Source organism: Oryzias melastigma, linkage group LG9 (genome assembly GCF_002922805.2).
Source record: "Oryzias melastigma strain HK-1 linkage group LG9, ASM292280v2, whole genome shotgun sequence".
Classification (NCBI taxonomy): domain Eukaryota; kingdom Metazoa; phylum Chordata; class Actinopteri; order Beloniformes; family Adrianichthyidae; genus Oryzias; species Oryzias melastigma.
In genome coordinates, this window is record NC_050520.1 from 15,557,854 (window position 1) to 15,583,718 (window position 25,865).

General features: G+C 39.5%; 3 protein-coding genes across 3 annotated transcripts in view; 1 reads left to right on the plus strand and 2 right to left on the minus strand.

The window, feature by feature from the left end:
- Positions 1-278: 278 nt before the first annotated feature.
- On the minus strand, positions 279-7,614 carry jade3 (jade family PHD finger 3; the record flags this gene model as incomplete). Its single annotated transcript, XM_024279462.2, is given in 11 exon segments — positions 279-396; positions 854-1,309; positions 2,786-2,902; positions 2,976-3,143; positions 3,215-3,426; positions 3,541-3,731; positions 3,821-3,978; positions 4,059-4,141; positions 4,217-4,276; positions 4,381-4,440; positions 7,382-7,614. Coding segments are annotated over 9 exon segments (1,552 nt in total), but the record flags the coding sequence as incomplete, so codon positions are not given.
- Positions 7,615-8,112: 498 nt separating this feature from the next.
- Positions 8,113-14,686, minus strand: rp2 (RP2 activator of ARL3 GTPase). Its single transcript, XM_024279465.2, has 5 exons — positions 14,402-14,686; positions 11,874-12,542; positions 10,807-10,921; positions 9,921-10,006; positions 8,113-9,839 (listed from the first exon to the last, which is right to left on the minus strand). The coding sequence occupies exons 1-5, from the start codon at positions 14,543-14,545 to the stop codon at positions 9,756-9,758; spliced, it is 1,098 nt and encodes a 365-aa protein (XP_024135233.1). The 5' UTR covers positions 14,546-14,686; the 3' UTR covers positions 8,113-9,755.
- A 4,901-nt stretch (positions 14,687-19,587) lies between these two features.
- Positions 19,588-25,865, plus strand: part of slc9a7 (solute carrier family 9 member 7) — a 34,545-nt gene continuing 28,267 nt past the window's right edge. Inside the window, exons 1-3 of the mRNA XM_024279463.2 lie at positions 19,588-20,075; positions 23,746-23,948; positions 24,029-24,106. Of these exons, the coding sequence (XP_024135231.1) occupies positions 19,796-20,075; positions 23,746-23,948; positions 24,029-24,106 (561 nt within the window). The 5' untranslated portion in view covers positions 19,588-19,795. The remainder of the gene's footprint in view (positions 20,076-23,745; positions 23,949-24,028; positions 24,107-25,865) is intronic.

Here is a 25,865-nt window from a genome sequence, read left to right on the forward strand (position 1 = left end):
CTGGTGAAATATCTTTTTTATTTCTGTAACTGACCATTTGAGCCCTTAGTGTATTTATTGTATCCAATCATTGAACTAATCTTATTTTTGGAAGAAAAACAATTAGCCTGTACATAAATAGGTTTGAAAGAGTGACGAAAATATCAATATAGTCTCTAAAGTCAAGAACTGACATTCTTGTTTTAATCTTTTGGGTTTCAGTTCAGCACTAAACTGGTTTTCCAGTCAGAAACACACAGGTGCCAACAGTCATCAATATATATTTAGTGTGTGCTCACCAGCTGACAGTTCCAGGTCCATGAGCTTCACATGCAGGTTGAACATCTGCTCCTGATCTTTGCTCTGCTTCAGCTTCAGCTTCTCTCGCCGACTCACCATGTAGCACAGATTCCTCACCTGAATGGAAAGGTGAATTCTTGAGTCAGGAAACTATTAGAAAGAGCTTCTATGAATGTCATTTGATTCTTAATTCACAGATTAGAGAGCCACTCAGACAAAAATTGGGTTTTTAACCTGTTCTTGTGGCATTTTTCTCTTATAACAAAAGACATATATAAAGATAATTAGGATTCAAAATAGAATTTCTGAGTATGTTCCACCACAACTCAGGGGTGAATTTCTAGTGAACTCCTGCAGCTCTGCAGAAACTAAGTACTGGGACTTTGAATGCATCATATGAGTTTCTCTGACCCCATTTTTGATGAATAAAGCAGAAATTTGTTTAAGTAAATCTGCAAACTTAACTGAATTGTGACATTTCTTGGACCAGAGACAGTTTCTGCACTTCTGAAGCCTCAAACACAAAGACTCAGCACTAGTCATCTCTACACAGCAGGATAAAAAAAGCACCCACCCGCTCTAGATCCTGCCGCAGGTGCATGAACATCCGCATGCGTGTGTGGACGCTGTCCTCGTGAGGCTGCAGCACCCCGTTCTCCTCTTCTTTCGGGGGCAGCAGAGGTTTATTAAAGTTGGATTTCCTCTTGAGCTTCCAGTACTGATAAATGAAGTCCAGAATGCGCTCCGAGAGCCTGAGGAGCCGCGCCACCTCCTGAAGCTGAACCAGGGTGTAGAATTCTTCCTCCAGCTCCTGCAGCCTCTGGGCCCGCTGGCCCACCTTCCCCACCTCTCCGGGGGGCTTGGAGCGTGCTGGGCTCAGGCCAGCCTCCCCAGACTTAGACTTGCTGTGCTTAAGGCAGTAGGACTTGAACTTCACCTCATCGCCCTCATCCAGGATGGTTTTCATCTCCAAGCTGTGCTCAAAGGCACAGGTCACGTGGAAGGGAATGGTGCAGTTCTTCACAGAGCACTGAAAGCAGAGTTGGGAGGTTACTCATTGATATTATACATGAACCAATTCACATTTAGATAAAGCAGCAAATACAAAAAATAAATGAGAACTTTAGGCTTCATATTTATGTGACATAAATTATTTTACTTTTGATCTTATGGCACAAACAAAAAAATCATATTGTATTTTTCTGAGAATAAGTTGCATTTTTTTGCCTAGTATGGCTGAGGGTGCGACATGTGAAATTTTAAAAAAATATTTAGATTCATATGTCTGTTATCTTCCTAACAACCACTAGAGGGCATTGTATGTATCTGTGTCAGTATTTGCTACTGACAGCAACACAAAAGAAGAAGTGCAGCTCAGTCTAAAGTCTAAAAAGTTAGACTAATTGTATTCGTATTTTTTCCCTTCTTTGACTATTGTGGGACAGCAAGTTGTCAAACTGGGTCACAAAGATATAGAAGTATCGCTGAAAGCAGGCAGCAGCTCCAACATGAGGTGGTGAAGCTCACTGACCTGGGAAAGTCTCTGAATGATCTCATGAACCCAGACATGGAGACGCGAGTACGGACGTTTTTGTAGAGCTCTTAAAAAAATAATAAACCGGAACTCTCAACATCATACGTGTCTTCAGTGCATTGTCAATGAGATATACAGACAATGCTTCCATGGATCAGTGAGACTAAAAACTTTGAACAGTAGCTCCTCCCACAAGAGGAATATATCTAGTTTATTTATTAACACATTTTTAGACAAGCGTCGAGCAGTAAATTTGATGCTTGATTCTTGTTTGGTGTAAATGCAGCATTATGCCGGGCTTAGCAGTTGTTCAGAAGCATTGCACTTTTCTCCTAAAGTGTGACTTATATATTCTTTTTTTCCCTCTTTATTATGCATTTTTTGACTGCTAAGACTTATACTCCAGAGCTACTTATAGCTCAAAAAATATGTGTTTGGTTCATAAAGAGACTTAAAAATGTTATGTACTCTCTAAGCAACTGTCTCGCACCCTAAAACCTTAGAATTTCAGATCTGGAGGACCAAAGATTCAGATAAAAAAACTACATTTATTATATGAGATTTAATTAGGTTTATAACCTTTTATTATTAGGTTTAAACTAGGTGTGCAAAGATGACACAATTAATTCATTTTCCCCCTAAAATAACCAACACCTTGATTTAACAAAATTTTAATTGAATATAACGTCCTACTAATTTTAAAGTTTTTGATAAATCAGCTATTACTGCCTTGCACTGCTTATATGGAAGAATTAATAGAGGGACGCAAATCTCAAAATAATCTGAATCAGAAAACCTTTAACTGGTAAAAAGTTTCTCAACGGCTAAAAAAACCTGCAATATGTATAATGATGAAACAAAAATGAATAAAAATTTTCACTTTTATTCAGTTTAGTTTGTAAGAACTTTATCTACACAACAGAACTCTTTCAACCAACTTTGTGTGCAGTAGTGTGCATTAGCCCCGCCCACCTGGATGCAGGCGCCCGTCTTCAGTTTACACAGACTGCAGATGAGGGACCAGCGGCTGGGTGGGATGTGGGAGACTTTTGTGATGGGCTCCATCCGCTCAGGACACGCAATGCTCACCTGCACAGAAACAACAAGCACAGCTGGTTGGATATTTTCTGGAGGCCAAGCAGGCGGCGGGGGGTTTGGTTACCTCTGGTATCCATAGGGCACAGCTCACGTGAGCCCACTTGGTGCCGGCTCGGGTCGCCTTCATTGCCCCGCCCTTCTGAGGACACAATAGGCACTGCGGGAGGAGGCCGAGGACGCACGTCCTGCACAGCCAGTTCCCAACGGGCACTTTGACTATGCCGTAGCACGCCTTTGAGGAAACAAGGAAGTTTTTAGCCAATAGTCGCCATCTGAAAAACCTCCATCTCTGCGCACACTTGCCTGGTGTACACAGATGTTGCACTTGTCACAAAACACCATATCATTTCCCTCTTCGCTGTCTGGGGAGCGGCACACGTCGCAGATGACGTCTTCGTCGTACTCGATCCCCAGGCCTTCCACCGTCTCGATAGCGTGCTTCATGTTGTCATGGCAATGCTTCTCTAGAGCCTCCATGGCTCGCTCCATCGTGAGCTCGTCTATGGGTTCCTCCCCTGTGGAGGAAGCATGACAAAGAGCTTTAAAAGATAACTGTAACTGGTTGTGATTTTTATTCAAACTATCCAAAGGTTTTCGTTTTTTAGACAGAAATCTAAATCCTCTCTTACCCATGCGGACGAGCTCCCGGTTGAGCGCTTGCAGCCAGTAAAGGTCCATGTCATCCAGATCATACGGACACATAGCCTCTGCCAGCTCCCTGATGTTCACATAACCCGGTTCTGTAGATTCCTGACCCGAACACTGGATGTTCTTCCTCTGGTGGCTGTAAAGCAATTCTTTGGACTTCTCTGCAATCACCCTGAAACATGAATGACAATAACCAAAATGTGTCAGCAGCCTTGAAATGAGCCTTTAGCCGGTTCACACATGGAAGCAGGACAGACGCACCTGACTGAAGGTTCTGGGATGGTGTCTGGACTCGCTGGCACCTGAACTCCTTTCTCCCACTTCTGCTTCCAGGCGTCTGCCAGCAGGTAGAACTCCTCCGGGGAGATGTGGTGGGAGTCGGGCAGCTTCATGGCACTGATCAGGTCTTTTCTGAACACCTGCAGGAGACAGAGGAGGCCACGAGGAGTCAAGCCACGGTCCAGATAGCCTACAGTCTGACCATACAAGCTGCCCATACTTCAGCCGGTTTCTTTGGGTTGGAGGCGGGGGTTCCAGGTTTGCTATCATACTTGTTAGAAGAGAAGTAGGAAGTTGAAGGACCTAGATGGAGATTTAAAAAAATATGAATAATGGTATTGGTTTATAAAAAAAAGCTGTCCAAGAAAGGTGACCCACTTTCATTGTCAGAACTGTCGCTGGTGCTGGACGACCTGAGACGTTTCATCCTGTAACATCCTGCAGGAGGAAAGAGGATGGAGAACACATCGGGAGGTAGTTACTGACCAAAGAAGGATACCCTCATGTACAGATTATTCATGAAAAAAAAACACACTGCTTACCATAAATTTCAAATTGAAAAGCATGCTAGTAGATTCTTCCTGTTCCAGTTTGTTTCTTATCTGCCAAAGGAAGGCACGAGTTACTTTCAGAATAAGAGCATCAAAGTCAGTGAAGTTTATGACAACTATAATTTTGTTGCAGAAAACTCACAAAAAAAGACAACCAGAAACTTATAAAAAGAGTCATACAGTAACACCTGTAGCCCACTAAATGAGTGATATAGACTTCAAACTGCTTAAGGGCTTCATACAGTACACTGTTTGAACAGACAGGACATGCCTCACATTCCCCATGAAGAGTGAATGACGAGGAGGAAGAAGAGGAGAGGGCCGCAGTCAGCTCTGCTCCACACCACACCGCAGTAAAGTTAAACAGCTGAGAAAAAAAAAATCACTCGTGGACAGTTTTCCCTTTATACACATTTAACCACGGTTGGTGTTTACATCTGCAGGAGGTACACAGGTGAGGATGTGAAAAATCTAATTTAAAATTCAAGCAAAGACCAGATCAAACTTAAATCATTTTACTTATAATGCAACACATTGTGTTTTTTAGGCGTAAATAATCTAAAAGACAACTGGATTTGATTACTCACATTTGTTTAAATGTTAATTTTTTTTCCAAATGATTCAAAAAAACAACTTAAATCTGAACAATATTTAAAATGTATTATTACAAAGCGCTTCTTAATATTGTTTGTTGTTGTTAGGAATGGTGATGATGGTGTTGATATTCTAAGGAAAAATAAGTTTAATATTTAATTTTGCTCCTGTTGTTCAAAAACCCTTTAATCTCCCAAGATCAGCCTAGATTTTTTTTTTATAAAACTCCTTGTTTTCTTTTTTTGTTTCTTTAGAGAATTAAAAACTAAAAACCTGACCCAAATGCTAAAGTGCCTTTGAGCCGACTCACTTTATTTTCTTCATTCAGTGTGTGAATCTAATCCAGAGATTAAAAATAATAAAATTGAAAGATTTAGATGCTCCAAGTATTTTAAATTAAAATGTCCTGTATCATACTGTTTTAAAGTCTTTCAGAGTAAGCTGTATTCATATATATATATATTGATATATTACCGTTGGTACATGAAAGAACAAGTTATTTACAAAATATTAGTTATTTTGGTGAGCTCTTTTCCTAATTGGTAGTAAGATGGCTGGATCTCTGAGGCTCTGCCTTTAGCTTCTTGTAGGTGCCACCCATTTCATGATGTCACCATAGAGTGGGCCTAACAGCATGTCTGCGTTTTACCCACCAAAACAATAACCGAACTTTAGCAAGGATGCATGTGCATATTATGCAACTAAAATGAAAGAGTTCTGCTCCGTGGAGAAAGTGTGTGTGTGTGTTAGCCTGGGCGCAATGCTGGCAGCACAGACTCTTCCTGGAAGGGGCTGTTCTTACTCGTCTACTGCCCATTGAGAAGACCTGCTTGTCTTTGTGGATTGGGAGGGGCTGGTGCTCAGAGAGCAGGGTTTTAGAAGAATGCTAAGAGATGCACGAATACAGCCATACCTCAGTTTGGGGTTGTTTTTCATGAGGAATTACCATTATAATGCACTTAAAAGCTCAGAAAGTTACATTTGCACGATATAGGGCAGGGGTGTCAAAATCCAGGCCTCGAGGGCCGGCCCCCTGTAGGTTTTCCAGAAACCCTGCCTTATCGGCTGCTGGATCAGGTGTGTTTGGCCAATAAGAAGCTTCAATGGCAGGTTGGTTAGAAAACATCATCCCTCGAGGCTTGGATTTGGGCACCCCTGATACAATGCATCAAAATGGAGTGGCCCGCTCATTACATTTAACATCACAACTGAGATCTTCAAACTGCATTTTTTTTCATTTGTTCCTGGTTTAACACAATTTGAATAAATACTCAGAAATTCTGTTTTAGTTTTTTTATTATTATTATTATTATTTTATACATGTTCTCCACCATGATATGAATACTACAAGAACATCATTGGAGTGGATCTTTAAAAGGAAGTGAGATTTATTATTGGTAAAACTCAGAACAAAAACAAAGGACATGAGTGCTCCAATTCAAAGAACCAAGATATGGAATAATCTAAATTAAAACAATCATTTAAAGAGACCAAATCACCTAAAAAAACAACAACAACAACAACAGCAACTTGTTTGAAAAGAATTGCTATAAAAATACTATCAATAAACTCCTTGCTTCATTCCCGTTTCCAGAATTTAGAAATAAGAAACAAACTTCCTTTTCATTTCTCATGGATGAGAACTTGAGTAATCTATGGTTTTTATTGTTTTATGGAACTGAAAAGGAATAAAGGAAATGTAGATGTGCGCATGCTCCAGATTAAAGCGGGGTCGGCCAGAGAAAAGAGGCAGCAAAACTCAACAGATAGAACTAGTTATTAAATTCATAATAAACGTTATATACAGAAAGAAAAGATGTGGATCGAGCAGATATAAATAAATGTCGCTTCTTCACTGATCCCAGCACATTCAGCAGAGATCAGAACATCAAAGAAAGCCTTAAACTGTAGGAAACGTGTGCCGCCATATTTAAAACTCCCACCTAACAACGTGCTGGTCCTGATCCCGAATGTGAATTAGTAAACTATACTTGTAAACTTGTAAAACTTGGGCAGAAATCCGATTAAAGTCTAGGCTTGCTGCTTAAAGAGCAATATTGGCGCCAACGTGCTTCCGAGCCAGCCTCGCGCAGGCCCAAAGCGAGCAGGCTGAAATCAAACATGGCGCCACCGTCATGCAAAGATGTCACTTCCGAGCGACGGCGAGCCAAACATCGGGATGGCCCAACAAGGATCGTCCCAGAGAAAAAAAGACACATAGCTACGAACTAAAACAAAAATAATTACCAGGTGGTTGCTAAAATATAAAAGGCGTGTCGGGAAGCAGAGTGGGTTTAGGGAAAATAACGAGGAGCAGGCCCCGTGGCCCGGATAAATGAATCCGGGGCAAATCCAGGCGCACACACGGGCATATTGTTCACATTCCCCCCCGTCGTACCTTCGCTCCACGCGGTGCGGCTGGCTTTTTCCAGGTCCACATGCGCTCAGGTGGACCGCGCTAACAGAAGGTCGTTAAAGGAGGGGCTCCCGGTCCGGACTGGGTTTTAAATGTTGGGTCTTTTTGGGTCCAAATCCCACAGTGGGAGAATCTTTTGGCAGCAGCCTGTCCACCAACACGGCACAACGGCACTATTGTACCGCGCCCCCTCCAGGTCCTAAACTCCGCCGTTTTACTCCACCCCCCCCAAAAAACTTCTTAAGCCCTCAAAATAAAATCCACAACAAATCTTATTTCCTTTCATATTTAGCAACAAGAATACGCATTAAGTCATGGATCAGCAACTGCAAACATGATCAAGATTTAATTCAATAAACTATCGTATGTACTTTTATTTTTACTGTTTAATTTGATCAAAATTCCACTGTAATAGTTTGAAGAAAGCCACCAAAATAAAATAAATGCATTGCTGAACCAAGAAATGAAGTTATTCAACTGTTAAATTTATTCATAATGATTACAATGGCTGAAAATGTCACTAAAATGAAAAAAAAAAATCAATTTCTATTGCCCAGATTTGTGTTTGTAAATTTTTTAAGGTAGTTTTTGATGTGTGCTTTAGTGCACCTCACCCATAAAAATCAAATATAAAATGACAATTATCAATATCTTTAAAAATTATTTATGTGTATTAATAAGAAGCTGACTCCAAAATGATCAAAGACAACCACTTCTATGTTTTCTTTCAGTTTCTCTATTTATAACAGCGTAAAACACATGGACATTGTACAAAACAATGGCCATTACATTTTTATACAAAAACAAAGTATAAAAGAAACACATTTAAAAAATGAGCACAGGTTCCTTTAGCTAAAACATTCATACATTCTTGATTTGGCTTATCAAATCATCTATACAGCAAGTTTCAAATATACACAAGATAATGCCAAGAAAGTTCATTTATCCAAAAATAAAAATAAAACTACAAGTTGAGAAAAGAAAAATCTGAAAGTATTTAGAGATATGTATATATAAATCACAGCTCTTCCAAGACTCTGCTTCTGCTTTCATTCTTTTAGCCATGTGCTATGTTTTTTTAAACTATTTTTCTTCAGGCAGCAACATTGAGGAATTAAAAAAAACTAAGTTACAGCAGTGTTTCAATGATCACCAACTGAAAAATCAAATCATTATTCACAGCCACTTTTGCAGATGAGATTCAAAGTGTACATAGCATGATTGAAAGTTACAAACAGAAAATTATTGCTTCAGTAAATAATTATTTTTTAAAAAAGATGATAATGAAGAAAAAATAACATAAAAAAACTCCCTTTATGTTTACTCGTGTAAACTATTTCTCCTGAATCCAGATCATTACAGTTTTATATTTAAGTTTTGAAATCACAGATTTAATAACCACATGTTAAATCAGAATTATCATTATCTTTGATTATAATTGTAGTTAATATTTAAGTGCTGGTTGATGCTTTGAGTGTGAACAAAGAAGAGGAAGGAAAGTGAGTCAGAGAGTCTTTTACATGACGCTCTTGACTGGAATTTGGCTAAAGTTTGTCATTTACCACAGTATTTTTGTCCAATATCCCAGCCTTCCTGCTGAGAAGAAGAAGCTGAAAGCAACATTGATTTAAGCAACTTATCTGCGTTTGGAAGCAGCTCAGCTTGAAAATAAAACAGCCTGTAGACATTTAAATTGACCATCAAAATGAGGAAGAAAGGTAGTATGAAGGGTTAATTACCTGGGACACATTTTAGTTGTGTAATTCACTATTTTTTCTCAGAAGAAGAGAAACCTCAAAGTCAGAGGGGATTCAGGATCAAATATGTCTCTGACTGCTGAGGAAGAGTGGCCAGACTGGTTTGAGTTAAAAAAGAATGAAAGAAAGCATCCACCGTGGCGTTGAAGACACCAAACCTTTAAAACTAATAAGGCTTGCAGAGGGAAACCACACAGGATCCTATTTATGTTAGATAAAAAAAGAAGAAACTGGGGCTGTAATGCACATAATCTAAAAAAAAAGCTTAAATAAACAGTTCCAATTCTCTTTCTTCCTCATTCTTTTGTTCAGTTTTAGTTCAAAAAGATCTGGTTCACCTCTCTAAATAAACTGCCGCTGGCTTATGAAACACTTGGGTCACCGGTTCAGAGCATGATTTGGTGGTGGACGTCGAGCGCAGCAGAAAGTTAAAAGTGATTGCTTTACCCGTCTGCACTCATGGATGTTGAAATAGATTGGGTGGATTGGAGGTCGTGAGAAATATTTTCCAGTCTGAACTATTTTACAGCAGCTGGGCTGGACGGACACAGTGGAGTAATCTCAGGTAGCTTGACGGGATTTCATCGAAGGCCAACAGTTTAAAATCCCATCTGCATGTCGGCGAAGTTGAAGAAGTTGTCCACGTCTCGAGTTGAAGTATTTTTGTTGTCAGAGACAAAAACCTGTTACAAAAAAAAAAAAAAAAGTTAGATCTTTCTTAGGAGCTATAAACAAAACAGAATATAATTAAAAATCCAGGTTACCTTGGTGCCACTAAAGACTTCACTGGCGATGTTCCTGCAGGCCTCCACCACTCCATCACCGTTCAGCTCCAGAGCAACAACAGGACCTGTAGTAAAATAAAAAAAAGGTCAAAACCTCTTTATCCTGTTCAGTTCTGATAAAACAGAAAAGTCACCACTCTCTCTGAGGACAATTGTGTTTTTAATGTGTTTTTGTGACATTTTTCTGATGATGGAGGACATATATAAAGAATAAAAACTTCAAATTACATTTCTGAGTATTTATTTATTCACACTGTTGTGAATCAGGAGCAGACAGAAAAATTTGTAAAACAGCTAATTTGAGGTGTAGTAAATACGCAGGGCGGGCAACAAGCCCCAAACTCAGTAACATGGAGGGCGATGTGGGCGGGGTTGCTCTGTAGCCCCACCCACAACTTCCTGCTGCAATCCTGCTGCTCTGCAGAAACTATGTCCTAGGAAATGACACAGATATATTTTTGAATTGTCCTAATAATGGCATGATCATAATTACCATGGGAACACTTCTACAATAAAGATGATCGAAGTGGGACTGGTATGTAAAGTTTGTCCCACAAAGGTTGTATAACTATAGCCACAGCTCATTTATGACGTGTGAGACAGCCGTGCTGACCCTCAGTGTGGAGTTGTGTTTCTTTCACATATTTGAATGAAAGGAGGAAGGACAACAAACCAGGAATTCTGGGCATTTCGCGACTCGCCTTCTTTTGCTCTGCTGAAATACAAACTCTACCTCGAGTAATGCTTTGTGAAATCAGCCTGCATTATTAACTCAAACCATGGCTGCTGGCGCTATGAATCAGATAAAGACTTGCTTAAAGTATCCGCTAGATAAGAGGAATAACAAAATAAACATCTAGCCCACCTTTGGTGATCCACTCCACAATATCATCTCCACTGTTCTGGAACACTCTCTTCACATCTTCAGGCCGCATCAGGACCTCCTTTGTCTGGATCAGAACAAAACCTTTAGCCACTGCCTGTAAAAAAATAAACCAAACAAGGGGATTACAAGACAGCCGACCGACAATCAAACAAACATGGGGATTTTTTTTAAAGATGTGTCATCCACTTGTGGATCCGTCTCATGCCTTTGTTGTGACGCACTTTTTCAGCAACAGCAAACGTGTCTGGAATGTTTATACCCCAGCAAGGCCAGTTACGCATCAAGGCTTGGCATTTAGAGAGCAACCTTTCTGATATCACACTGCAGAAACTGAATATTTAGAAAGCAAAAAAAGACTTGTTTCAAGAAAAGAAAAAAAAGTCTTATTTTCTGTTTTACCAGGAAAGTTATCATACCAAGAAAGTTTTTCCAATAATCAAATAATATTATTTCATGAAAATGTGTCTTAGTGACCAGAATATCTTTAGATCATTTTCTAACCACATAACCACATTTATTTGTATTCCTATTTAAAGAGAAACTTTCAAATTTGAAGAATTTTTGACTTATTTCTTTTGCAGCGCATTCACTTAAGTGAACATCAAAACTGGATAAGTGTGGAAGGTCCATGCAGACAAGTCACTGGCGTTGAAAACACTTTGCAACATCGCCTAAATGTGTAAATGGATTTACACGATAAAAATCTTCTTGTTCTAAGCAGTTTCACTCAAACTTTATTTAAGTTTACTTTATTTAAACATTTTATTTCATACTTTTCTGATCCTGCGGGCTGCATTTTCCCACTTTACATGTACATTTGCTGATACTCCCTTTGGTTTCGTTTGTTAGTGAGAAATTATGTTGTGTTTAGAACCCTTTTTGAGCGTTTGTATATGCCCACTAAAATAAATCCAGTACAATATGTTGCTGTGAGCAATAAAATACTTGACAAATGTTTTGAAGTGAACAACTCACAGCCTTTTCCACAACAAAGAAGTGCCACAAAGCCAGAGGTGTCACTCTGAGAAGAAACGTCTGACACTTACCTCATCTATCAGTTTGCGGGCGTTTGCTGTGGTGTATTCTCCAGCAAAGAACACAAAGAGACAGGACTCCTCACTCTCCTTCCGCCTCCCTCCCTTCGTCAGAGGGACGATACTCCGAGAAGGTTCTGCAGAGATCCGGACAGACTTGAAGTCGGACTCTGGATCTGGCAACGGAACAAAATCCAGAACGGAAGACGCCTCCGGTAGTAGGCTCCAGTTGTTCTCCCCCGACACCGGCGTGAAGTCGTGGATGTTGCTCCAGTTGTTGTTGAATATGCTCAGCCCGGCGTCCTTAAAGTGAAAGGCCAGTTCGGGGTAGAAGTACTGAAAGCAGCCGAATTTCATTCCCGTGGAAGACTCGATGATGGGCTGAGTGGCGCAGCACAGGAACACGTCCATCTTTTGACAGTCCCGTGTGCGGAACTGCTGACAGGCCACCACACACTTGATCTCTTTGCAGTCCCTGAAGAAGACACTTCCCTTCACTGGTCCCAGCACAATGCGACAGTTGATGCAGTCGTCGATGGTGATGGTCGCAGAGTGATCGAACACAAAGATGTTGCAGTTCTCGCACTCTTGGATGACAAACTGTTCCCCGTTTAATGTGCCGGAAAGACGCCCCACTGTGACGTCTTTGAGTCCTTTCAGCGTATAGTGACTCGGGTCAACCTGCACAAAGACAAAAGTGGCAAAAAAAATGATTTCAACACAAACATAATGACATACTTCAAGAGTCCAGTTTGTGAGAACATTTTAAGACAAAAAAAGCAAACTATATAAACTGATAGATTGGTCCTCCCTCCACACTAGGCGACTTTATCACTGACTTCTTGTTATCACAAAACTTTACTGAGGAAGACATCCAAATACCTCCCCAGACTCATGCATCGTTCTCATGACAACCACCATCTGAGGTCCAACAATCTCCATACACTTTCTGTTGCCAAGTTTCATTTTTCTGCAGCAAAAGTCCCTCCAAAACTCCCTTAAAGACCCACTCCAATATAACACGTTCATGTTGCATTTTTCTCATAATTTATGACATATATAAAAGAATTTAAGATTAAAACAGCATTTTTGGATCAGGAGGAGAAGAAAACCCGTGATCTGAAAAAGCTCAGGTTTATGCTGATCAACCACCACGGATGGGCCACAAGCTCTCACCTTCACCCCATTCTGAAGCATCCGCTTGTAGACAAATAGAAGCATTAACATCTTCGTTTTCCTCATCTGAGCTGGAATCTGACTTAAAACTGTACGGCTGGATAGCTCTAATATTGCTCGCCTTTTTTGTTATGCTAATGTTGTGAGGTGCTATAAGCTCGCAGAAGAGAGTGTAAAGAAAGGAATAATGGGAAATTAGCCGAAGCTAACTTTCATAGATATTTGGAGTGGAACTTAAGAAACTAAAAAAAAAAACTCAATATTTCAAAGTCCGATTCTGATCATCTTTTGATCTATAGGAAAATTGTCCCTAGTAGTTATTTGATTATGATTATGTAGTTATTAGCAAAAAAAAAAGTTTTTTTCTAGAACACAGTTTCTGCAGAGCGGCAGAAGTCCATTTGAAATTCACCTCTGAGTAGTGGGTGGGACTGTTGGTTGCTGAGTAAGCCTCCCCTCATTTCCCATCATCCATCTATTTACATTCTCTCCAGTTGGCTTATAGCCCTTCACCCCTTATTGGTGCAACTAAAATGGTGAGTAATATTGGAGATATCCAGCTATACAGTTTTGATCCAGATACCAGCTCAGATGAGGAAAACGAAGACATTCATGAGTCTGGTCATCTATAAGTGGATGCATCAGAATGAAGGAGCTAGTGGCCAGCTGATTGTGGCACCTACATCACACCTACAAGCTTTTTCAAACAGATTTACAATAACTTCAATACATATTTACAATTTTAATTGTCCTTAAAGATCATGAGAAAAGGCTATGTGAACATATTAATAACACAATTTTCATTGAAGTGGGTTTTTAAACTGAGAAAAAACAAAGCTTGCCTTAGACCCAGTTTGAACCTTCAGATGACCTGTTTTTAGGCTGTTTTTGACTAGAGTCAAGGTAGGCCATGATGTGGTTTGCCACATTTGAGCCCCACATCCCACAAGTCAACGCGGAAACCGCCCTGCGACCAGTTTACTCTTGTGTGTCTGAACAGGCTAAGTTTAGGCTGCGTTGGGTGTTAATCCGATAATGAGATAACTCCGGCTGCAGGGAAACGGGGGGAGAAGAGGCCAATAACACCTATATTTACACAGAGATGTCCACTTATGGAGATCCGAGTGTAAATGTGGAGATCAAAGCTGGATGTTTTGATGCTGAGGGATGATCCCTTCAGGTACTTAGAAATACAGCTACCTCTACAAGATACGGGTGACTAAAAATAGGTTTTAAAGTGACTATATCTTCTATCTCCACTGTTTCACGACATCAAAGCAGTATATTTGAGGTTAAAGTCAGAGTAGAACACAATCTGAAACAGCAATTGTCATTTTATGCATGTTCCAGCTCCATCGCCCCACCTTTTCTCTTTTATCCCAGCTGTACTGCTTCGGTGCTTCCTCGGTGTTGTTGCCAAGGGGAACCGCGTTAGTTTCGCCCGTCGAGGTATGCTCTTCTTTTCCCCCCGACTTTCTTTTGGATTTCTTCGAATAGAAACACCCCATGTCGTTCTTAGTGGCAGTGACCCGGCGTGAGGAAGCCCGACAGGTAGCACTAGTCCGGAAAAACCGAGCAAATGCGAGGCTCACCTACGTATACTTTAATTTACAGCCCCTCTCCCTTCCCCTTTCACAGCTCCGCCGCCCAACCAATCACCGGCCTGCTAGTAGCGGGAACAGCCAATCATTTGTCAGATCGCGAGGACGCGGTGACGCAGAGCAAGCGCTCACGCATGAGATATTCAAATGCAGACGGAAAACTTATTTCCGCACAGAAGAGTTACACCCATACAGGGTTATAAATTCATCAATAATCTATTAATAAAAAAATGTATGACACCATTTTAAATTAAATACCATTCTGGAATAATTTAGTATCATACAAAAAATAATATTAAAACATCGAAACAGTTTCACAATCTATAAACCTAGAGTAACAGTCGATCATTTTCTTTTGTTAATTTTATCATCAACTTTTAGGAACAAAAAAGTTAGAAAATTTTAAAGCTAGTAAGTTGACATTTCACACGACTGGTCAAAGAGTTGTCTCCGGGAACTACAGAGTGTTAGCTTTAACAAGTTGTCCCGAACGCACCGTTAGCAACACACTGGACACACCCCTCCGAGTGTGATCATTTTAAAAGAAAAAAGGAAACTAGTTTTTCAGAAAACGGAAATATTTTTTTCATGAAAAAGCTTCCGCACCAAAACTTATGTAATAAAATATAACAATAACATTTGTGTTAGTTAACAGAATTTACTAGTCTGTGCACAGCGCTCCGTAACCATTCAACTTCAGCCATAAGCCTCCAACTTAAGTCTGCTCTAATAATAGGTAATCTCCGTCATGCACTGAAACCTGGTCATAGAGTACTTCTCTTTTTCACAGTCTTTTTGATACAGCTGGCATTATAATTTCCGAGAGGCCCAAAACAAAGCTTCTGAACTTTGCTCCAGTGAAGGCCCTGCTGAGTAATATGTCAGCTAAAATGAGTCCAGTAATATCTGATGAAGAATGATGTTGTGTTATCAGAGAGGAGTGTTTCATCAGAGTTCCATTTGTCTCCATGTTCTCCACAGTCACAGGGATGACAAATCCCCATGTTGCTGTGGTGACTAACTGGATTTTAATTAAGACACTTTAGCTGTTTGGGTCTGATTCCTCCAGAGATTAACAAAGCGTTCATTAAAGGTTACTGTGCATAACAACTTTGGGTATAAATAGGCTCCACAGTGGGCTGGTGAGTGTCAGAATGTCATTCTGTGTGGTGCGTTGAACACACTTTTTGTAGCATGAGATTCTAGCAAAAACAGAAAGTGGTGATGTGGATAGTATTTTGTGAGGAAAGACACAGCCCCAAACCCTTACAAATCAGATCAGCCTTGTCAAGTGTTTCGATGGGGCATCTTTCTCTCCCCAGAGTATTCTATCTGTGGTTGCCATGGTGATAAGGGCAGCATCACTATGTTTTGTCGTAGCTGGGATAGGATTTGTGAGCTCTGTGGCATAATCACTTTCTAATCAGAACAGCGATGGACAATTATTAGTTTGGAATCTTTTAAACTCTGATATTTGATCATTTTTCAGATCTTTCTGGCACATTTAATCTTGATACTTGAATCAGGTGTGTTCCAACAAGGAGAAGCAGCAACGGTTAGGGTAGATTATCCAAACTTCCATAACACAATAAATCCACTTCTGATGTGCACTTTTAGTGATGAAGTTATACATTGTTAAATACTGGTAAAAATTGCGTTTTGGGTGTTTTTAGCATGTTTCTTGCAGCATTTTTCTGATGATGTAGGATTCATATCAAGAAAATTAAACTCACAACTGCATTTCTGATTATTTCTTTTTTTATCATTGTAAATCAGGAGCAGACAAACACATGTCATTTGAAAAAGAGCGTATTTGTGACAGAAAATACACCGGCCAGACCACAAGCGCCCTGCTCCATCCTGATGCATCCACTTGTAGACAAACAGATCCATGAACGTCTTTGTTTTCCTCATCTGAGCTGCAACTGGCTCAAAACTGAACGGCTGGATAGCTCCAATACTGCTCGTCATTTTTGTTGCACCAGTAATGTTAGGTTGGGGTTGTGAGAGACTGTAAGCTAGCAGGAGAGAATGTAAACAGAGAGCTCTCAATGATAGGGAACTGGATCAGGGGTGGGGTTGTCTCACATCATTTACCCCATCCACAACTCAGAGGTGAATTTCTTATTAAATGCTCTGCAGAAACTATGTTCTATGACAGTTTTTTATTATTATTTTGGCTAAAAACAGCCTAAGAATAATTAAAATTCCTTTAGGAACGCTTTTAACATAGATGAAAAGATGATCAGAGTGGAACTTTAAATTACTGAATGTCTTCAGTAAGGCCGCAAGAACTGGTGACTTGATCAGTAAAGTTTCAACCTAAAAAACAACATTTTTAGGCTGCTGGGACACAGATAAAAACAAAAAAGTTACTCCTACAACATGTTTTAATTGAATAAAGTTAACAAAAAAAAACTTAGATAACAAAATGCACAACATGCAACTCTTTCCAGATGGGACCATAGACGATAACTGTAGGTTATGATGTTTAGTACATAAAATCATGATGTTATACACTCTGGGACTCTGAAACATAAATGAAAGTTATTCTGTTAAATCTTGGCATAAGAAAAAAATGACAATTGAAAACAATTCTTGGTTGAAGCATTTTTTATGTGATTTCTAGCATTTTCTGAAACAGAAATGATGTGGATTAAAATACATTTGCATGTGTGGTGGATGAGTACGTTCTCTAAAGTAATCAGATTATAATTGGCTTTCTAAAGTAACCTGATTTCTTATAGGTCATGAAAACAGGAAGTCTTGTTTCCATGGATGTTTTAGAGAAACCAGGTTTCCCCATAGATCAGTTTGACGTTCCCCATGGTTTAAATAACCACGTTTTATTATGAAGTCTGCAGAGCAGATGACATGAAGCAGGTGTGTTGGACAATGGAGGAAAATTATGCAGAGAGGGCACTTGAGGACCCCTTCTCTGCATAATTATGCTCTGAGCACAACTAAACTAGAAGAAAGAAGGGGTTTCTCTGATTGATTGATTAATCAGAAAGACTTGCAAAGACATCCCGAATTCTTTTATCTTTAGCAGAATCTCTGCTTCTTTTGATTCTAACGTGACTTGAATTTCCTGTTTTCAGTGACCAAGCTGCACAATCAGCAGAATCCCTGCGCAGTGTTTGGCGGCTGCTGCGTGCAGAGCTGCGCTCCTCCACATGTGCAGAGCTGCGCCTCCAGGAGAACTCCCGACGCCTCCTCTGTCAGGTTAGAAACAATTTCACAGATTCTGACTTCCGGGGTCAGAAACTCACAAATTAAACCATGTGCACTGAGAGTGAGTTATCTCGTTTCATTTCTAAGGATGCAAAAAAGAAACTACATTTTTAAAAAGAAATAATCAATCTGTGGAACCTTTATTAAATGATTTTTACGCAATCTGACGCGCAGGGACCGTCAATAAAGTCCAAATACAGAAAATCCAATCCACCCAGAATGATTTGATATTGTTTGAACAAAAAAATAAATATTATACAATAATCAAACTTTAGAATTATTTAGCATATTTTATTGGACTACTAACTGACTTTAATAGCCAAATCAGATTTAGTGTTACTGCATTTCCTTGTAAAAGATGTATAAAAATAACTTTTATTCAAAGACTTAACAGCAATGTCCAGGAAGAAAACAAAAAATAAAAGAAACTTAGAATTTATAGTCACTCAAATCATCATCATAAGTTAGCTGACGGATCCTATTTTATTAAAAACAACCATTCATAATATTAGAACCCCTTGATATTTATAATTGTTTAACTTTTTTGGATTTATTTGATTTCATTTATTAAAAAAAATCTGGCTTGACTCCGTGACCCTGCAACAGACTGGTGATCTGTCCAGGGCGTACCCCACCTTCACCCAACACCAGGTTAGGCTCTGGCCGCTCCACAACCCTGATTGGGATACAGCAGGTTAAGGAAATGGTTTACTAAAGTCATCACTTTGATTTATTTTATCCTGATTGGCTTCAATGCATTTATCACATTTATAAACATTCAGACACTTTCATTCCTTCCTGGGCAAGTGTCAAAAATGATCAATTTTTCCAAACTTGAGATTTGTCATGATGACATTTTTACAGATTTCTTTTTCTGTCATGTTTCTTTTTTTCATTATGAAGTGGTAGAGGTCTGGTTGTGACAGCAGAAGATTTAGACTAATGATGGTGAATTTGATGATCTTATGTCTCATCATTTGAGTTATTGATCAATATGTTGATCATAATATTACAATCAAACAATTTTAAATGATATAAATTCTAACTTGTTGAGTGTATTGTAAATCTTGATGTAGTTGGACTAAACTGATAGACTGTAGAATCAAAATGTGTTTTTTCTTGGGGAGCTTGTAGATTGTCCAGGATATTTTCTCCATAACAATTTTTTTCTACATACCTAAATGTTTCCTCTGCTTCTGATTCACAACAGTTTGACTGAAAAAATACCCAGGAATGCAGTTTCAATTTTAATATTTTTAATATGTGTCCTCCATCATCACAAAAACACCCAAAAACATTTTCTTTGAAGTGGGTCTTTAAGTCGAAACATATTTGGTAAAACCCTGAAATCTCTGTGTTGAACAAAAGTCACAACCAATAATAACTTCTATAATCATTTTAAAATTCTACCAAATTCAAGGAGTAAAATATTGTAATTGAATAATATAGTCAGGACAACCTTTGTGAATTAAAAATTTGCCACAATAAAAAATAAATTTTAGAAAGCTGCTAAATTGAGAAACTTTATTTCATTTTTTTTTCTTCAACCCATTTTTTTCAGCTTGCAGTTAGTTGACGGTCCCCGCGCGCCTCCAGCTGCGCGCAAAGACCAAACATTTCATACAAACTCAGAAGAGGATCATAAAAATGGAGATCAACTTGAAGTTTATTCCCTGCAACCTTACAAAGAGAAACAGATCCTTCCTCTCCGATTCAAACGTTTAGTTCACGAGCTGTTGATCCCGGAAGTGGGGACGTGAATTTGGGTCTAACTTTACGCACAGCGCAGCGCGTGCCCTGTTCCTTTAAAAGGCTGAGCTCGCCGGCCCGTGTTTGGCTCAGCTGTGTGTACGTGGGAGCGTATTTCCCAGCAGTGACATGGCATAGACGCGGAGTGCAGCAGGAGCATCATCACCGGAGACCATGGAGGCTCTACAGCCGAGGCGGAGCGGAGCCAACGCCGCGCTGCGAGTGGCGGCGGCCCCCGCCTGGATCCTCCTGAGCGCCGTACCGGGACTGCGGGCGGAGAACGGCGGAATGGAGGAGCTCGTCACGGAGAAGGAGGCAGAGGAAAGTCACCGACAGGACAGCGTCAGCTTGCTGACATTCATTCTGCTGCTGACACTAACCATCCTCACCATTTGGCTCTTCAAGCACAGACGGGTTCGGTTCCTTCACGAAACCGGACTGGCAATGATTTACGGTGAGGCTTCTGGATTGGATCCGACGCAGACTCCATCTTTCTCTCTTTCCCCTCTCCTTCATAGCAGCGCCACCACCTTCCCGCAGGGTTTGCGTGATTCAGCCCTCCTTGTGCGTGGACGGGGGGCATGGCGGGTGAATCTGCAGACGAACACGAGTCAGAACAAACGCAGCTCTCCATGTGTTTCTCCTCACTTGTTTCTGGAAGGGGATTGATGGGGTTCACTCCTCCACCATGCAGGCTGCAGCTGCATGCGCCTGCACGTCACCAGGACCAGACGAACCATCTGTGGTGGATCACAAACCAAAAAAAGAAATTATTTATAGAACACATAGCATGCACCATGTATTTAAAAAAACACCTTAAATTTCACTTTAAATTAAAACATTTATTTGTGCCTTATTTGAAAATAATCACTTTTTTTAAAGCAACCAAAATAAAGTGAGATTTTGTCCACCGCCTGAATAAATTCCATAAAAGCAAACATTTTTAAGACGTATGTTTTAAATCTAACTCTTTGACAGATGGGGAGCCATGCTGCAACCGTAGACTTAATATATAATATAATATGTTGGAACACAAACTGTGTGTTTTGGGAGTTTCAAGCCAAAGCGTACTTTATGTCTGCATGTAGGAGAGTTAGGTTTAGGTCAGGGCGGCCAAACTCAATCACACAGAGGGCCAAACTCCAAAGCACACGAACAGGACAAACATTTATTGAACACATAAAAAACAAAATTGTTACAACTTTGAAACTTTAAAAATGTAACTTAAAAAAACAACATAAAAAGATGAAAAAAGCAGACAGGAATATTATTCCAGAATAAATCAACTTCAACCCTAAAGAACTTTTAACATTTTGCTTTCAGTAAAATATTCAGTTAAAATAATACAAGTTAGAAATAAAGTAAATGTCAAAAGAAAAAAACCTTCAAATTTCTTTTCTTGTATGTAATTTATATTAAAAATAAAAATTATAAATATCCCAAAAGATTTTGCTTTCCAAAGTACAGTTTATTGTTCCTCCGATATCACAGACTTTACAAAAACACTTTACAGGAAAAATAAAAATGGCTTTGCCACTAAATACTAAGCATTAAAACTTTAAATCTGTACTTGTAGCTTACTTTTGTGAAGAAAAAAGTTTTACTCAAACATTTTGACACATTTCATCTTCATGATGGTGTTTTTTTTCCAGTAAACACTGACCACTGACATGATATTCAGGACAAGTTTGCTTATTTAAAAAAAAAAGTCTCTCTTTAATTGTAATCTATGTATCTTTGCAGAAAATCAAAACGAAAAACTCCTATTTTAAAGGAGAGAACTTCACCATGTCAAATTAAAGTTGGTGCTGCCTCCATGTGTTCCAAGAAAACCACAAAAATGTGAGTGTGCGCCAACAGACGGTTCTGTTTCTGCACTGTGTTAGCCAGAAGGGTCCCGTTCAAATGTCACTCATTAACCAGAAATCTCTTCGTCAGAAAAGCTGGCTTGGATTTGTTTTTTTGGTTTGAAAAGCAAAGGTCTCCCTGGTGTTTTTCCTAATGGGTTGAGTTTTGTTCAGCAGGAGCCGTCTTGGTTCTGGCAGACTGGAAAACAGAAAGTCTGCAACAGCTTGTTCTTGTGAAGCTGCTGATATTTAACCTTTGCATTGATGAAGTAAATTTTATTTATCAATTGTGATGGCCCTTCTTTTGATGGGAACACATTTTTGATGCGAACCTTAACATCTGTCTGTTTTAAACCTTGAACATGAACGTGTTGATTAGCTGATAGAAGCAGAGACACTTCCTCACCAAAAGCCATGGAAAGAACCTAAGCTTTGTGGACCCTGTAATCTGAGGACAGGTTTCGCAAGAAATCAAACAGACGGTTTCATTCTGTTTCTGTGCTGGATCAGTTCTGTATCGGTGTGTGCGTGCCTGACCACATTTTATAAGCTCAGTCACCTTTTTTATGTTAAGATTGATTTTTTTTTTTTAAGGTCAGGTTTAAGTTTCTGGGGTAGTTTGGATGAGAGGTTAGTGTATTTTCTCAAAGGAAGCCCTTTGCTTCATTAAAATTAGTCATAAATCCAAAAAGCACAACCAAGGCTGTCTGTAGAATGAACGAAAAAGATCAAAACGAGGAGGATTGTCCAATTTGTTACAAAAAAACAAATGTATTTGTCCAATTTTATTTAAAAAAAAAACCCAAATGCATGATCAAATATAAATTCATAGATGATTTAGGGGAATCTTAAAACAGGAAGAATCTTGGCATAAGTGACTTTGTGTCTTAGAGGAGAGACAGGAAACGGACAAAAAGAGATAAACACTGGAACATCTGTTTAAAACGGATAAGTTATTGGCTGCAGCAGTGACATTCATGGACAAGAAAGAAAAGGGAACAAAGAAAACATCTGCAGTGGAGAAAAAAATGGCGATTTCATCCTTGAACAAACCCCCACCAGTTTAAGATTACAGCAGCATGACTAAAGGAACGACTCAAGGTCACACGGGCCATGCTTAATGACAAGCTTTATCCCAAGGAAACATTCGAGGACGGCGTCTTCTGATCTGAAGCAGAGTTTGTTGAAACTTGAAGGCTTTACCTTCCAGTCTAGTTTTTGAAGCATCCCAAAAGAGAGGGGATGACGTGTGCAGTAAGAGTTAAGAAGAAACTTGTCCATTTGAGTGTTTGATGGCTATAAAAATTTTTAGTTTAATTGTCGTTCACATATAAATGATGAAAAAGAGATAAAACTGAAAAAATATAAATTTGAAGCCAAAAGTCTGGCAGTTTCTGGATAAGATGAAGGTTTTTTTGGACAACATTGTTTGCAGCCTAAACCAGGGGTCCCCAAATTTTTTCTAGTGAGGGCCACATAACTGTTTTCTTCTCTGATGTGGAGCCGGAGTCGGTTTGTAGGCTAACAGAAAAAGTGCAACAATCACAGCCTAAACGTAAAGATTTATGGTTTTCCAGAAAGCCACACATAGCCAAATTTTAAAGAGCTCATTTCTGCAATCTTCCAAGAAAAAATAATACTAAAACATTTTGAAAACTAGATATTTAGCATAACCTGTGATAGATTAATAGCTGAAACTAAAAATACTAAAGCTGATAAGTGAAAATGTTGAAGCTGAAAGCTAGCTAAAATATTAGTGAAGTGCCAAATTAGCAGAAAAAAAATCTAAATTAGCCAAAACATCTAGCATAAAGTTTAAATATTAGCTAAACTCCAAATTGGCCTAAAAAAACAACAACAAAAAACGTCATTAGGCAAAACAGCTAGCAGGTAGCTGTAATTAGCTAAATGCCAAATTAGCCTAAAAAACTGGAAAATGTGTAATTTAGCCAAAACAGTTAGCATAAAGCTAAAAAATTTGGTAAACTCAAAATTAGCCTAAAAAAAGCCTATATTAGCCTAAACAGCTAGCATGTAGCTGAAATATTAGCTAAATGCCAAATTGGCCTAAAAAGCTGGAAAAATGTCTAATTTAACCAAAACAGTTTGGGGGTCCGGGCCAAATGTGCAGGAGGGCCGGATCCGGCCCGCGGGCCGTAGTTTGGGGACCCCTGGCCTAAACCAAAGGTCAAGGTTCACCTGCAGCAGAAAGAGTGACTTCCTTTGTTAGTGTGCAGTTTTGCAGAAAACGATTGTGTTTCTTTCTTCTGTGATCAGGTTTGCTGGTGGGTGTCATTCTGCGGTACGGCATCCCCGCCACCAGCTACCACAACAAGACCCCGCCGAGCTGCTCGCTGAAGGAAGGCCCCGCCAGCACCCTGCTGCTGAACGTCAGCGGCAAGTTCTTCGAGTACACCCTCAAAGGAGAGATCAACTCTCGAGAGATTCACAACGTGGAGCAGAACGACATGCTGCGCAAGGTAGCTGAGGAACTCCATCACCTCCACCCACACTTCTGCCAGATTCAAACCCAGAATTACTCAGTCGTTGTCATCCCCAGGTGACCTTTGACCCGGAGCTTTTCTTCAACATACTGCTTCCTCCAATTATTTTCCACGCTGGGTACAGCCTGAAGAAGGTGAGCTGACACCGTGATGCTAACGTGGGTGCAGGTGGACACAACATGTTCTCGTAGCATTTTTCTCATGAGGGAGGACAAAAATTTAGAAAATTAAGCTCAAAATTGTGTTTCTGAGTATGTATTTATCCAAATTGTTGTGAATCAGGAGCAGTCGAAAAAAGGACATTTGAAAAATATTGTGTTTCTGATGTATAATCCATAATGAAGAGGGGAACGGGGGCGGGGTTGCTCTGCACCAACAGTTCTGCCCACAACTTGAAGGTGAATTTCTAATGAACTCTTGCCACTCTGCAGAAACTGTCCAAAAAAAAATAGTTTTTTTTTGCTGATAAAAATATCATAATTATTATAATTAAAAGACTACTGGGAGTACATTAAAAATGGATAGAAACCTGGCTGGTCAGGCTGAGAGAGCCGTTTTTCTAAGAGGAACGTTTGAGGGGAAGTCTGTTGCAGATGTCTTTCATTTCCTCTCTTGCATTTCTGCTGGCAAAGATTTTTTTAAAGCTGGAACGTGAAAAGATTCTGCTTTTTTTTTTAAGACATGAAGTACATTTGTTTGATTTCATGTGAATCTCCATTGACTAAATCTGGTGGAAATACATTTTCCTTCTGGACAGCTCAGTAACTTCATCGCAAAAAAATCTTAACAGAATATATTGTTTCTAATTTTTAGCCAAATTAACTTTTCCCGCTTGAAATAAGACACAATGACAGTTTCACTGCAGATGGAAGGACTTTTGTTGAGAAAATACACTCCAAACAGTGAGAATATTCACTTGTTCTTTTAACAAGTTAGATTGTTTTAATTTAGGCGGCTTTTAGAGTCACTCCAATCATCTTTTGATCCATCATAAAAGCATTCCCTTTCTTTTCATTACGATTATACAATTTTTGGCCAAAAAAAAAAAAAAAACGGTTTTGTTTTTTAGGACATAGTTTCTGCAGAGCGGCAGGAGTTCATTAGAAATTTATCTGAGTTGTGGGAGGCCCTGTAGGCACAGAGCAAGCCCGCCCCTCTTCCCGTAACCTATCCATTAACATGCTCACCTGGTAGCTTACAGCCACTCACAGAGTTGTGTTATTTTCTAAGGAGGTCTGAGAAACTAAACCCTTAACCTCCTTTGGACATTTTTAAACATATATTTCAAATCAGACCAATATTGTATTTTATGGTGTGACATTTTCTGGAGGCTTTCCATGGGGTGCGTTTGAGGATGCCATCAGAGTTCATATTCGTCACAGATCAGGACTCTGTTCTCTGTGTTCCTCTGGCTGGATCAAAGCATCGTGATCTCTCTGAATCAAATGACGTCCAATCGGAAAAGTTTGGGAGTTCATAAAGTTGATGGCCCCCTCAAGCTTGATGAAAGGCCTAAATGCTTCTTGGATTTGACAGACATTTATTCTGACATTTCTCAACTTGTGCCTCTTTTCAACAGTGCTGCCAGAACTATGGAACAAAACACAAAAAACCTCAATTAACCCTTCTTGTAAAGTGTTCTTACAGCAAATAAAATAAATAAATAAGGTGCACAATATACAAAAAATTGACAATGAATTATCCTTAGACATATTAACCTGTCCTAGAACTTTAACATAAAACAGTGAAATGCATACCTCACTGGCTGTATTGACTCAAGAGGAAAAACTTGGGGAATATCCGGCTTTATTCTTCTGTAGCTTATCTTCAGCACACATTTCACAGGCATGACTCTTGTAGACATTGCGTCACAACAGGACCTCTTAAGACCCA